Raw genomic sequence first — 14621 nt, 5'->3', positions numbered from 1 at the left:
TGTGTCACTAAAAATGTCACTTGTGATGCCATCAAGATTGGAACCTGAACTTTGCATAATAAACCACTGGTGGCTTTTCTGCATTTTTTACTTCTAAAATAAGCTAAGAGATTTTTTGACTCTTGGTAAAACAAAAGTTATGGTGAAAATTGTCTGAGTGCAGATGGTACACAAAATTGCCTAAAAACTACTTAGGTACCATTTAAACATCAAATTAATATAGCTTATGCTGGCTTACAGGTTGTCTGGACTGGTATGAATTTAACTCTTAATGCTATGTCATTACACATCATCCCATGATCACATATAGTTCAGAAGAGGAGGTGAGCTACTGATACACGTTCTGGGACTTCTCTCTCCCCTGTATTTTTATCATTATATTTTTCCAGTAGCATGTTTTATTCTTGCACAACTTTAGGGTTTAGATATGGCAGAAAAAGCTTTTGCAGAGTGAAATTTCAGATATTTCTTTTTCTCTATTCTTTGTTTTAGGAAAAAAAGTTCTAGGAGAATGAAACTGGTTGACTTGGTGGGTGGGGAGAGCAAAACTGAGAACAAAAGGGTTGGATTTTTAAGTAACTGCTCCAGAAAGGAGTGTTGGAAAATGAGAAAACAGTGTCGCAAATGGACTCTTTACAACTTGGTGTAGCAGAGTATTGAGTTTGCAACCTCTAAACCAGAGGCAGAAATATTTTCTTTGTTGCCGGACACTTCCTGGGTTTGGGATAGAAAAAGGGAACTTCTTGGATTCTGGACATTCCAACACCTAGCCCTATTGAAAATGGTTGCTGAATTTCATGGTGACTTAAAACAAAGTTGAAAAGTGGGTTTGAAAGGGTGAGTTTCTCTTAAATGAACTTTCTCATGAATATGCTTGCAGCTGACCTTCATCTTATTTATCCAGGGAAGGGAAGATAAGGCCAGGGGAATGAGATCAGTGTTTGTAACAGTCACACTGTTCCAATCGGTTTCCTTCTTTGGATGAGACTTTTGTCTGTTCCTAAGTTAAAGACATTAGGTTGTGGGAATGAGTGGTTATTCTTAAAATTATGTTTATTTAAAAAAGAAAACCAATCTTAACTCTAACAATAGCACAACTATTGTTCCTGTATCATCCCTAAAAAGCCTTCAGATCTTTGTGTGTATATTCAAATAGTATAAATAACATTTCATGGCATGAACATATCTTCATTAGTGTAGTGTCTCACCCTGTATTTTATTTTTTCCCATAATGTATTTTGAGTTGCTTTAAATGATATTAATTATTTCTCTCCAACACTAATGTTTTCAAAGGGTGCGTCCTCTGAGTATCCAAGGTGCATTAACCAAAAGAGCCAGTCAATTTCAGATGGAGCTTTGTGGTTTTCTGTGGGTCCAGGAAGTAAAAGTATTTTAATCACAGAACTTGAAACATGACAAAACTCTTCTTATTCCAAGACAAATTGAAAAGCTTGTAATACAGGAGTTCGCCATTTCTTTGTATGTTTCTGTTGGTTTGTTTTTGTGGCTTCCAACTGTTGGAGGAGTGTTTTTGATGGCCACCGTTAACTTTAATTTGGTCCTCCTTATGAAGATCAGATTTTGCTAGAATTATAAGACTGGAAGGGCCCTTGAGAGGTCATTAATTCCAGTCCCTGGAACTGTTGACAGGACCAAACACCATCTGGACCATCCTAGACATCCCTAATACTAACCTATGCTACAAAATCTCCAATGATAGAGATTCCATAGCCTCCCTAGGTAATTTACTCCAACTTAATCACCGTGACAGGAAGGTTTTGCTGATGTCTAACTTAAACCTCCCTTGCTGCAATTTAAGGCCATTGCTTCTTGTCTTATAATCAGAGGTTAAGGAGAACAATTTTTCTCCCTCCTCATTGTAACTTCAGTTTAGGTACTTGAAAGCTGTTACCATGTGACCTTCAGTCTTCTTTTTTCCAGACTAAACAAAGCAAGTTATTGCCATCCTCCATCATAGTTTGTGTTTTTAGGCCTTTAATCATTTTTGTTGCTTTTCTCTGGATCTCCAGATTGTCCACATATTTCCTGAAATGTTGTGCTCAGAACTGGATACAGTACTTCAGTTGAGGCCTAAGCAGCATGCAATAGAGCAGAAGAGTTACTACTTGCATTTTGCTTACAATGTTACAGCTAATATATCCCAGAATGACGTTTTCTCTTTGTGCAATGATGTCACATGTTGACTCGTATTTAACTTGTGATCCCTAGATCCTTTTCTGCTGTATTCCTTCCTAGGTAGTCTTTTACCATTTTGTCTGTGTGAAATGGATTGTTCCTTCCTAAGTGCACTACTTGTGTTTGTCCTTATTGAATTTCATCTTGTTTACTTTAGACCATTTTTGTGGTTTGTCCAGGTAATTTTGAATTTTAGTTCTGTCTTCAAAAGCACTTGCAACCCTCCAGCTTGATAGAGTCCAGAATCTTTGTAAGTGTTGCTCTGTCTGGGTTGTATTTCCTTAGCTTGCTCATGAGCATATGAGTCAAGACCATACCAAAAGTCTTACTATTGCTGTCCTCAATCTACGACCCTGTCAAGGAAAGATATTAGGTTGGTGTGATGTGATTTGTCCTTGACAAATCCATGCTACTTTCACTTATTACTTTATTTTTTAGGTATTTTCAAATTGATTGTTTTATTATTTGCTCCATTATCTTTCCAGGTCCTGAAGCTAAGGTGACTTTGACACAAACTGTAGTGAAAAAAATACCTCCTTCATAGTCTAGCCTCACAGGGTAACGAATTTGATACATGAGTTTTCCCAAAAGTACAGTATGTCGAGATCCCTAATTACATCGCCTTAACTATTTCCTGAGTACAAATGAAACTACGGTATTGATTTTTTTTTCAATACCAGACGTTTCAATCGCAGTTTATATTCAGCAATCTTCAAATATTAAAGCAAAACTTCTGAAGACAGGGATCAGCCCATGATTTTCAAGTTACATTTTGTAACAGTTAAGAGACTGCATTATATTATGGTGCAATGGGGTTCAGTGTAAACCTCTGTTTTCACTGCAGAGATGTGTGGGGTCTTGTATGCATGCGCACATATGTGCGTATGTATAAAAATTCAAAATGATCTGTGCATGTTTGTGTGTACGCGCACACACAGTCATTGCAGGACACAAGTTTTAGACTTGATTCTGGAACGAGCTCTACTTAGAAGTCACGCTGCCCAGACTTTATAAAAATACTCCAGTCCTGAATCTAAAGTAAATTTCCAAATAATCTGGGAGGAATAAGGTTTAATACTGCAATCTTTTGAATTTTTATTGTGCTCTGTATTGTCTTACTATAACGCATCACGGACTTTGTGCATTTATTTATTTCTAAGGAAAATGATGTTGTTGTTATATGAAGAAGGTCTTCGAGTGGTGATACATACATCAAATCTTATTGAGGATGATTGGGACCAGAAAACTCAGGGGTGAGTGTCCATTTCTTTGTTATAACAGAGGCTTTGCTAACTACCAGTTGTTAGAAAAGAAGCTGCGTGTCTCATGCAGGATTGTGTGTTGAAGATGACTGAAAAATGAAGATTAGGAATGGACTTCTTCTTTTCTCTTTCCATGATAAGTAAGTAAAGCCTGATAGCACTTTGACTGTAGTTTGGTGGTGATGCGGTTATCCTACATTTACTAGTAGAGTTTGCTCTGCAGTATTGTGTCAAGAGAAACTGGATTTACCTGTGCCGTCTCAATCAACACATAACTGGGGACAAGATTTGGACCTCACACTTTTTTTATTGATGCTAATGTATGAGAACAGAAAAATACCATCAAACTTTCAGATACAGAAGGATTTGAAAAACTATGTTCAAAATTTAAGATTTGGACATGTAAAGTTAGCAACCTATATCCTCATCTAGCCATTCAGCAAGCGAAGTGACTATCTCATGCACTAAGTTTGTGCATCCCCATTGATCCCATTAAAAGATGCAGTTGCTCAATTCATTCTGAAAATAGGAGATGCGTGTAGATGTCTAAATGTAGGCAACCCAAGTTTTTTAATTATTCTCTGTCTACTGTATGTTCTTACTTATAAACTGACCAAATTTGATTTGGAAACAGCTGAGATGCAATTAAACATTCCATTATACCATTTTTACAGTCTGTCTTGAGAATAAAAGTGCACTTCATTGTGGAGACTATCAGATGACTATTTAATGGTAGCATTTACTTACCACTTCATTCTTTGAGTACTGTAGGTGTTTCAATTCACGCTGCCTTTTCAGCCAGATTTTCAAGGGTATCTAGATGTCTAAATAAGTATTTAGGGACTTCGTGTTTTGAACAATTCCCTCATCAGGTGAGGCAGCTAATTCCTTAAATGTCTTCACTAAAATTTCATCACTGTTAAGAACAAATCAAAGATGGCTGCCATTATAGGATGAGTAGTAAGGGAGGTATCAGAGACAGCCGTTTTAGTCTGTGTCTTCAAAAACAAAAAAGTCCTGTGGCACCTTATAGACTAAGATTATTTTGGAGTGTAAGGTTTCATGGGCAAAGACCTGCTTCGTCAGATGCATGGCACTTTTGGACAGTGTTCAGATACTACGGTGATAAATGCGGTATAAAAGCCCATCTGGAGTAGAATAGACCTCTGTCTCTGCTTACTTCCTCTATTCAAAGGTGTATTACAGTTGATATTTGGAGGGAATTCTAAGGACAGCTCTCCAGGTGCTTCTGGGGGTTCACAGAAAAATAGGGAGAACAAGGTCCCATGACTTCACCTACTGTACTGCAATCAGTGGAGTGGGACTAACATACAAGTGGGAGTGCACCTCAACTCATTATTGCTCTGCTTCAAGAGCTGTGTGCCAAGCAGCTCTGAGAAATTGTGAGGCAAAATTCTATCATTGACACCTCAGGTAGGATGAGCTTTACTGGTATGATTCACTCCTATGTTGTTAGACGTGTGACATTTTTGGAAAGTAGGCTGCCTAAAATATTTAACATTGCAAGTTCATTTATTTTTGTTGAGCCTTAAATTTCTTAGTACTGTAGCAGAAGTAAAGAATATTTAGCAAAAAATAGCTTAGGAATTTGTTTGGTTTTAGCATGTGGAGGTAGGGGAAAATAGGACTCCATTGAGTTAAGTGCTGTTCAAATACAGAGAAAAAGACAGTTCCTATCCCAAAGAACTTTATTAATTATGGTAATACCTGAGATTGGGGCTGTGTTTTTTTAAAAAAAAACAAAAAAACACATACAACTTTCAACATACACTTCAGCTTTTAACACGTAGTAAATTTGTATAATTACTGAAGTGGTAAGTTGCACAGCCATTCAAATTTGGCCTGATTGCCCAACATTTGAGTGAGTAGCATTGCGACTGGAGAACTGAAATTTAAACCCATATCAAAACTACAACTCAAGTACACTGGTCACAATTTCTGAACACCCCTGCCCCTGAAAAAAAAACCCCCACAACTTTCTTAAACTTTCTTAGCTGTAGCTACATGTAAAACATCCAAAAACAACAAGAAGTCCTGTGGCACCTTATGGACTAACAGATACTTTGGAGCATAAGCTTTCATGGGCAAAGACTCTCCATAAGATGCATGAGTGGTAGTTGGCAGCGGGGAGCAGTTTCCAGAGTAGGATTTAATGAGGGGGTCCCAGTAAAGGGGAGGGCCAGAGCTGACAAGGTCTATCAAGTATTCTATTCTATTCAGAATAGACCCTGTCAGATCTGGTCCTCCCTTTTATTGGGCCCCCCCTCTTTAAATTGTCCTCTGGGACCCCCACCCCCACTCATGCGTCTGATGAAGTGGGTCTTTGCCCATGAAAGCTTATGCTCCAAAATATCTGTTAGTCTATAAGGTGCCACAGGACTTCCTGTTGGTTTTGAAGATACAGACTAACATGGCTACCTCTCTGATACATGTGAGACATTTTACACTTGAGAAACTTAAGCAAGCCATCTCTTTTTTTTTTTAATTTCTGACCATTTCAGGTGTTTTGGCCAATTTCAACACTTCGATTATCAGAGGCTGTGCTCGTTAATTATACAAAGGTAGATCCATTTAAATAGAAAATAGTAGCTATTGAGAGCAAACCAAAACAGCTACTTAAAAGTCCAGGGATTTAAATGTTGGTTTTTATGATCCTTACGAGAGGCTATACTCCTAGTTCTGTTCATTTAAAACCGATATCGTATGGGAGAAAAAAATAACTTCACATGGTCTTGAGGAATATTAGCTCATAAGCATTCTGTCAAGACAGTAATAAGGCTGAAATGGTATTTAGGGCCTTCTTAAGTCACTCTGTTTTGGTGTCCAGTGTTAAGTTCTGACTAACACACTGGTCTGGTAAGTGAAAGGTAGTGGAAGAGAAGTGTTGGGAAAGAAGAGCTATTATTAAAATATCTTGTTTTCTTATCCCTCAATTCCTCTGTGGAAGCTTCTACAGTAGATTTTCACCCGGGGGGTGGGGTGGTCTTGGCAAACCACTTCTACAATAGTTTTAGAAGAGCTAGGTTTTTTTTTTTTTTTTTTTTTCCTATCAGCCAGCCAGGTTTAATCACTGCTAGACACATCAGAGTTTTAGGTCTCTTCACCTCACTGAAGCAAAAGCCCATTAGGGATCTTTGAGAAGCATAAAATATATAACCAATAATTTCTGGTTTTAAAATCCCTTCTTTTTATAGATACTGTGACTTCAGTGCTTACTGCTCTTTGGTCTTCTTTCTGTCACTTGGCTTTTACAGAGAACCAAGCAGGCCTTTTTGAGCTCCTGGCAGCTTTCCCTACTACTCAATCATTTTTAACAATTCTTATTTATTAGAATTTCTTCCATGACGATTTGTGTGCGTAGAAACTCTGGTATCTAGTTGTTACAACATGCAAGATTCCCGGTATGATGTCTCCCACTGGAATTGTAGATGTTTCAGGTATGGAAGATAGTAGATATCCTCTGAGAATTTAACAAAGGCTTTGGTTACTGTAGCTACAGCGATGTGAAATCGGAAAGGAAATTTGATGGTGGGCCTATAGTCCACCCAGAATGCAGACTCACTTCTAAGGATACTTTTCCATTTGCCATAAAAAAAAAAAAAAATAAGACCCAAATGTCTCTCTTTTCTTACAAGAGCTTGTATGAACTTGCAATATTAAATACAAAAAATTCTGGTTTGTATAGTGGTATCTGAAATTAGCAATAAATAATCTTCCCTAATCTCTTTGCCTAAGGAAAAATGAAATTTTGAATGACAGTCTAGCTGAGGGTCAAGAGATGTGTTTTTGTTTTTGTTTTTTATTTAAAAAAAAAGTGTTAGACGGGAGAAAATCACTGTTCACACAAATGCAGATTTATGCTACATCTTGATCACTAGTGACAAAGGTGCTATCTTTTCAGTCAACATATGGCAAGACCATTGTATTGCTCCTGCATTTGAAAGTAGAATTGCCCATTGTTCTGGAAAGTCAACATTGTGCTTTCCTTTCTTTCATCATTAATTGCCTTTGAAAATTATTGAGAACCTATGCTACAGGGTAAAGCAATAGCAGCAAGGCATTTTCAGCAGCTGTATCTTTATGAATGCCACTTTCTTCATAGCAGTAGTGTCCAAATGCCTCAGATCAGGAGTGGCAGGCTGTTATATTAGGTGAACACCTGGAAAGACTTCCTCCCCACCCCCAAATTTACTATTTTAAATAGCTTACCTCTGTTCCCCTACTCCCTGTCCCCTCTACTTGCTGCCGTTCAAAAGGGGAGGTGGGGAAGAAATTTAATCTTCATCTTTTTGTGGGATGACTTGAGGGAGAGGAAAAGATCTTTAGGGAATGCAGGGAAGGGGTGAGAGAAGGAACATGAAATGGAAAGGAGATAGAGGGAGGGGGAGGGTTGGAAGCACACTGTGAAAACAGAAGAATGAAACTACAGAGCTAAAGGGTTGTGGGGGTGGTGTGTAGCACAGAACTGAAGGAGTACCAACAACTAATGGCAATACGGTGAATGAAGGGGAAAATCCAGAGTTCAAGTTTCAGAGGTTAGTGATGTCACAGCTATGCACGAAAGGGAGCTATGCAGGAAAGGGAGACTTCTGTGGTGGGACCAGAGAACAGACAAAGCGATAGCAAGGCTATCAGAATGTGATTTGCCCCTCATAGCCTCTGCAATAACTCTTGATAGCTGCATTGGTGAAGGAGCCGAGGCCCACTAGTTAAATCTTTTTATTCCAGATTAAGGTGTTAGTTGTGTAAACCAATCGAGGGCAGAGTGGCACACGCAGTTTAGAAGGAAATCTGCTTCAGCCTGGATTGTCAGGTGGTATTGAGATACAGTGGGTTGTTATTGAAACTGTTCTGAATAATTTGATTCCAATTTTTCTTTTTTGTTTTCAATAGAAATGGTTCTGGTTGTTTAGACCTAGTCCTTCCTAAGTATTCATGTGGGCAGACGCCGGCAACCATGCAGAGACCAAAGTCATGAGATCCATTACAGCAGCAGTTCCCAACCTTTTCCGGATGGGAACCCATTTTGACAATTCAGGGAGACTTGGTGACCCAAGACTTCTGAAAATTGGGGGTGGAGGTGCAGGGAGCAGTGTTGTAACTAACTAATTTTGTGCCTGAGGCAAGAATATAAAATTGTGCCTCTTCATGTTTATATATTCATAATATAGTTATTTCATAGAAAAGTGGAAATATATTAATAAAATAACACTATACTACATTTACTATAGTTAGAGTTGTGGTGGTGGAAAGACACTCATCCCCAAATTGCTCCCCCCAGCTTAAACCCCACAATCATGGGCTAGGAGAGTTGCACTCAGGGGCTGGAGGGGCTTGGGGGTCACACTCAGGGCTAGAGGGAGCTAGGGAAGTCGCACTCTGGGGCTGCAAGGGGCTAGGAGTCACTCGGGCTAGAGGGGGACTAGGGGAGTCAATCAGGAATTAGGAGAGTCACACTCGGGCTGGAGGAGGCTAGAGGAGTTACACTTGGGCTGGAGTGGGCTAGAGGGGGCTGGGGAGTCACACTCGGGCTAGGAGTCACTCACAGTCTGAAGGGAGCTAAGGGGTCACACTCAGGGGCTGGAGGGGGCAAGGGGAGGCACAGGGACCCCCACAGCTGAAGCTGGTTGGGGTGTGGAGTCCTGGGCCATCAGTGCCAGCCACAGGATCCCTGGCTGTTATGGGGGAACCCCCATCCCCGCAGCTGGAAGCTAGCTGGGGCACAGAGCCCCAGCCAGCAGCGCCAGCCACGGGAATCCTGGCTGGGGCTGAGGAAAACCTCAACCCCCACTCCCCCACGGCTGGAAGCCAGTTGGGGTAGAGTCCTGGCTGGTAGAGCCAGCCACAGGAAACCCAGCTGGGGCCATGGAGAGACCCCAATCCCCCATGGTTGGAAGCCAGCTGGGGCAGAGCTCCACTGGCAGCACCAGATGTGGGAATCCTGCTGGGGGCTGCTCCTCAGGCATGCAGTTCTCTACCTTGCAGCTGAAATGGTTCTCAATTTAATTGATTGGTTTAACTGTCTGATGGCTGTTAATCCAATTAAGAAGTTGAGAACTGCTTCAGGAATGTGAATGGCTCTTAAGAGCCACCTGTGGAGCCATCCAGCCCAGCCCGCACCCCTTTTCAAATGTAATCGTGACCCATAGGTTGGGAAACCCTGCATTACAGGAATATGGCTCCTTTGCTGAGGGTCTTTTCATAAAAGTGGAGCCATCTGTGAGCATTCTTCCTTCTGTGCAATTCAGGCAAATACCATGTGGCAGGGTGGGGCCAGGAGAGGGGAGGCAGGAGTAAAAACAGAGTGGAGACAGAGCTGACAATCAAAAGTGGGAGCTGCTGAGGCATAGGCTGCCCTAAATCAATTAGGGCCAGCTGACCCTACTCAGGGCTACCTTTTATAAGCCCTTCTCCATGCAAGGCAATGGAGGGGTGGTGAAGGAGAGTTTGGGAGGCAAGTGAGGAGAAGTAAGGAGACTTAGAAGAACACCAGAGACCACAAAAGAGGAGAGGAACCTCAGCAACCCAGGGGACTGGCCTGCCCCAACCCAGGGGGCCCTGGAGCTCCACCAGAGACTTTGAGGAACTGGTCAGCCAGAAGAGCCAAACAAAGGAGGGGACTTGCTGCCACGGCTACCATTAGAGGAAGGAGGTACTGGGGAATTGTTGGGCAGGGAAGTGGCCCATGGAGAGGAGCTGCAGGAGCAAGGGTGAAGGGAGTCAGCCCTCACTGGTAACGGCCCTCCAGGGTCCCTGGGCCGGAACCCAGAACAAGTGGGTGGGGACCGGGTTCCCCCCCCAGACTGCCCCTGTTCCAGCAAGGGTAATGGAGTTCATACAGTGGGGCCACTGGACGAAACAGAGGACCTGGGGCCTAGGACTGAGACTGACTCTGCTACACATGGTGTGAGAGTGGGATCTATGCAGCCGTGAGACCCTGCAGCAGACCCACCTGGAACAGAATAACTAAACAAAACAACTCGCCATCAGTACAGTAAGACAGACACGATAGAAGATGTAGTAAAGGCCCTTGTACAGGCTACCAGAGCCCAGCAAGAAGCTGCCTAGGCTTATGCAGCTGCACAGCAGGAGGCCCTGCAGCTGCAGCAAGAAAATAACCAGATGCTGATAAGCCAGGCTGCCCAGGACTGAGCAACTCTGGAAAAGGTGGTGCTGCAGCTGAAAACGCTGACTACCCACATACACAGCTTAGATGGGACCCAACCCTGGTGAGCTAGTAACTTCCTCCAAAGAACGATGGGAGAAGACAATGAGGCGGCATACCTCTTGGCCTTTGAAGGAACTGCCACGTGGGAAGGTTGTCCCCGAGACCAGTGGGCCAGCATCCTGGCACCCTTCCTGTGTGGTGAGGCCCAGAAGGCCTACTTCGACATGCCTCAGGAAGCAGCCACCGAATATACCCAGTTGAAGACAGAAATCCTGGCTAGATCTGGGGTGACCACTGCTGCTAGGACCCAGCGGTTTCATGAGTGGAGGTACCAAGAGGGGAAAATCCCGAGGTCCCAGCTGTTTGACCTAATCCACGTGGCTTGAAGGTGACGACAACCCGAGACCTATGCACCAGAGAAGATTTTAGAGCTCCTCATACTGGACTGCTATATGTGGGGATGTCCACCCAATCTGCAAGGAGGGATTAGCTGGAATGACCCTTCCTCCTATGATGAGATAATGGCACTTGTAGAGAGACAGCTGTCTACCAGGAGCCTCTCATGTCTCTCCCCCAGGGAAGATGCTGGGCTGGCCAAACGACCAACTCTTACCCCTAAGGCCCACTCCTACGAATCCTTGGGTGGGACAGGGGGTGGAAGGAAGGAGATGGGAGAGCAGTCAGAGGTCATGAAGGGTCCAGGAGTTGTTGGAAAGGAGAGTCAGGAGGCAAGGCCATGTAGTCCAAAGAATAGATGGCTGCTGCATAGTGGATATTGGTGTTATGCATGTGGTGAGATAGGACACATAGCAGCCTAGTGTCCACACATCGAGGAGCCCATGCAGTGTGGCCTTGGGGGCAGGGTCAGGTCCTGTGGCCTGATACACATGGTGGGTGTAGCAAACGCCCCCCACCCGTATACTCGGTTAGTGAAGATGAATGGGGTGGAGACCACAGCCCTGGTGGACTCAGGAAGCGCAGTCACCCTAGTCTCAGGGCAACTAGTGGGGCAGGGCCAACTGTCCTGGGCCAAGCACACTGGGGTACCCTGTGTACGTGAGGATGTGAACTATTACCCAGTCATCCCTGTACAAATAGAGGTCCAGGGGAATGTGGCCAAGGTGACAGTGGGGGTGGTCCTGAGGCTTCCCTTCCCAATAGCGATTGGGCGGGACTTTTGTGGATTTGGTAACTTGCTGCCCAAAGGGAAAGGAGGAATAGAGGAAGCATCCCCAACCTTTGGTGAGTTCGCCCAAGATCTATACTCTGCACCTGGGAAGCCCCGCAAGTCCCAGTATGAGAGAAGGTCTGCCAAGCACATGGAAACCCGGATCCTGACTGGGAACCTGAGGCAAGCCCTAGCTGTGGTGGGGTGTGGGGGAGATGATGGACAGAACTGGCCCAACAGAGTGGGGTACGGGAGCGGGGAGGGCCCAAGCCTGGGCCCAGCACCACCTAAACCCCTAGGCCAGCAGAGGAGGAGGACCCACACAAGTTTTATGAAGGACTAAGCTGATGACCCAGTGTATCAAAACATACATAAAGAAGTAATGGAGGTAAATGGGGTCCCTGTGGAAGGGAGAGCCAAGGGCCCTGGGCCATACTACATAATCAAGGGGGACCTACTGTACCGGGTAGTGAACGTCCAGGACCAGGTGGTGGAGCAACTCTTAGTGCGTCAGAGGCATCAGAGGACCTTAATGGACCTGGACCATAGCTACCTGTTTGGCGGTCACCTTGGGGTTGAGAAGACCTTAGACTGGATTCTGCAAAGGTTCTTTTGGCCTGGGGTCTATGTAGAAGTCCATCAGTATTGTGCCTCCTGCCCTGAGTGCCAACTGCATGGGCCCAGGTCACATCTGCGGGCACCGTTGATACCCCATCAATTACTGATATCTCCTTTGAGAGGATCACAGTGGACTTAGTTGGCCCATTAGAGAAGTCTGCTTGAGGACACCAGTACATCTTGGTAGTCGTGGATTATGCCACCCGTTACTCAGAGGCGGTGCCTCTGTCTAACACCCATTCAAAGACCATAGTGAGAGAGCTGTTACAGATTTTTGCCCGTGTAGGCATACCCAAGGAGATATTAACTAACCCAGGTACCACCTTTGTCTCCCAACTGATGAAAGAGTTGTGTACACCTCTCCATACACAGGCCCTGAGAACGTCGGTGTACCACCCGCAGACAGATGGCCTCGTGGAGCAGTTCAGCTGCACCCTCAAGAGCATGATCCGTAAGATAGTGAGCTGGGATGGGAGAGATTGGGATGCCCTACTCCCCTATCTGATGTTTGCCATCTGGGAAGTGCCTCAGGCCTCCACAGGCTTTTCCCCATTCGAGTTGCTATATTGGTGGAGATCCTGAGGCATCCTGGATCTCGTGAAGGAGACCTGGGAGGAGCAGACAAACCCAGGATGCAATATCATTGAACGTGTCCTCCCGATGGAGGACCGGATTGCCAAAGTCACCCCCATCTGTGAACGACTGGAGCAGGCCCAAGAGGCCCAGCAGACTTACTACAGCTGGCAGGTGAGGGTTTGGAGGTTTAAGGTAGGAGACCAGGTGATGGTGTTGGTCCCGACAGCAGACGGCAAGCTCCTCACCCAGTGGCAAGGACCCTATGAAGTGGTTGAAGTCCTGGGGGAGGTGAACTATAAGGTGAGGCAGCCAGACCTCTGAAGACAGAGCAGATTTACCATGTTACCCTGCTGAAACCGTGGCGGGACCAGGATGTGCAGCCAGTTGTCCTGGGGATGGTGAGGTTAGAGGAGGGCCAGGAGCAGCAAGTAAGAATCTCTCCAGAGCTGACCCCAGACCAGCAGAAGGAGGTCCTTTAACATGCCAACAAACCCCAGTCGGACCACTGAGGTAGAACACCATATTGTCATGGATCCAGGGGTAAGGGTACAGCTCAGGCCTTACCGACTCCTAGAGGCAAAGCGACAGGAGGTGCAAGAAGTGAGGAAGATGCTGGAGCTGGGGGTAATCGAAGAATCCCATAGTCAATGGTCCAGTCCCATTGTCTTGGTGCCTAAGCCTGATGGCATCCTCTGGTTCTGCAATGATTTCCAAAGGATAAATGAAGTGTCCAAGTTTGATACATACCCCATGCCTAGTACAGTTGAATTAATTGGTCGGTTGGGAAAGGCTAGCTTCCTGTCCGCTCTGGACCTAACCAAGGGCTATTGGCGGATTCCCTTGGCCAACAAGGCCCAGCAGAAAACAGCCTTTTCCACCCTAGATGGCTTATATCAATACACCGTCCTCCCATTTGGGTTACACGGAGCCCTCACCACTTTCCAGCAGCTAATGGATAAGTTACTACGTCCACACCGAACGTATGCTACAGCTTACCTCAACGACGACATCATCCATAGCCTGGACTGGGACATGCAACTGGAGAAGGTGGAGGTGGTGTTAGATACCCTGAGGGGGGCTGGCCTCATGGCAAACCTGGCAAAATGTGCAATACGACTGGCGGAAGCCAAATATCGGGTACATCATGGGAGGAGTGTGGTGAAGCCCCAACTGAACAAAGGGGCAGCTATAGAAAATTGGCCCTGGCCAGTCCAAAAAAGCAAGTTCGGTCATTCCTAGGTCTAGTGGGGTATTATCGGAGGTTTATTCCCCGTTTTGCATCCAGGGCTTGCCCACTGACGGCACTCACAAGGGCCCATGGCCCAGAGGTGGTGAAGTGGACCCCTGCAGCGGAGGAGGCATTCGTTGACCTCAAGACAGCCCTATGCGGTGATCCGGTCCTCATCGCCCCTGATTTTGAGAAGGAATTCTTGCTGCAAACAGGCACCTCTGAAGTTGGCTTGGGGGCAGTACTGTCCCAAATGGTTGGAGATGAAGAGCATCCTGTTTTATACCTAAGCCATAAGCTTCTCCCAAGAGAGCGAAACTACACAATCGTTGAAAAAGAATGTCTCTCTGTAAAGTGGGCCATGGAGAGCCTGAGGTACTACCT

At 44.8% G+C, this 14621-nt stretch overlaps 1 protein-coding gene across 1 annotated transcript in view; it reads left to right on the top strand.

Annotated features, from left to right (window-relative positions):
* The window catches only part of TDP1 (tyrosyl-DNA phosphodiesterase 1), a 115060-nt gene that overhangs the window by 15577 nt on the left and 84862 nt on the right, over positions 1-14621 (top strand). Inside the window, exon 7 of the mRNA XM_074998760.1 lies at positions 3357-3449. Coding sequence (XP_074854861.1) covers positions 3357-3449 — 93 coding nt within the window. The remainder of the gene's footprint in view (positions 1-3356; positions 3450-14621) is intronic.

This window comes from Carettochelys insculpta, chromosome 6 (assembly GCF_033958435.1).
Source record: "Carettochelys insculpta isolate YL-2023 chromosome 6, ASM3395843v1, whole genome shotgun sequence".
Lineage (NCBI taxonomy): Eukaryota > Metazoa > Chordata > Testudines > Carettochelyidae > Carettochelys > Carettochelys insculpta.
Note: the sequence above shows the minus strand (reverse complement) of the source record. Positions and strands in the feature narration are given on the sequence as shown.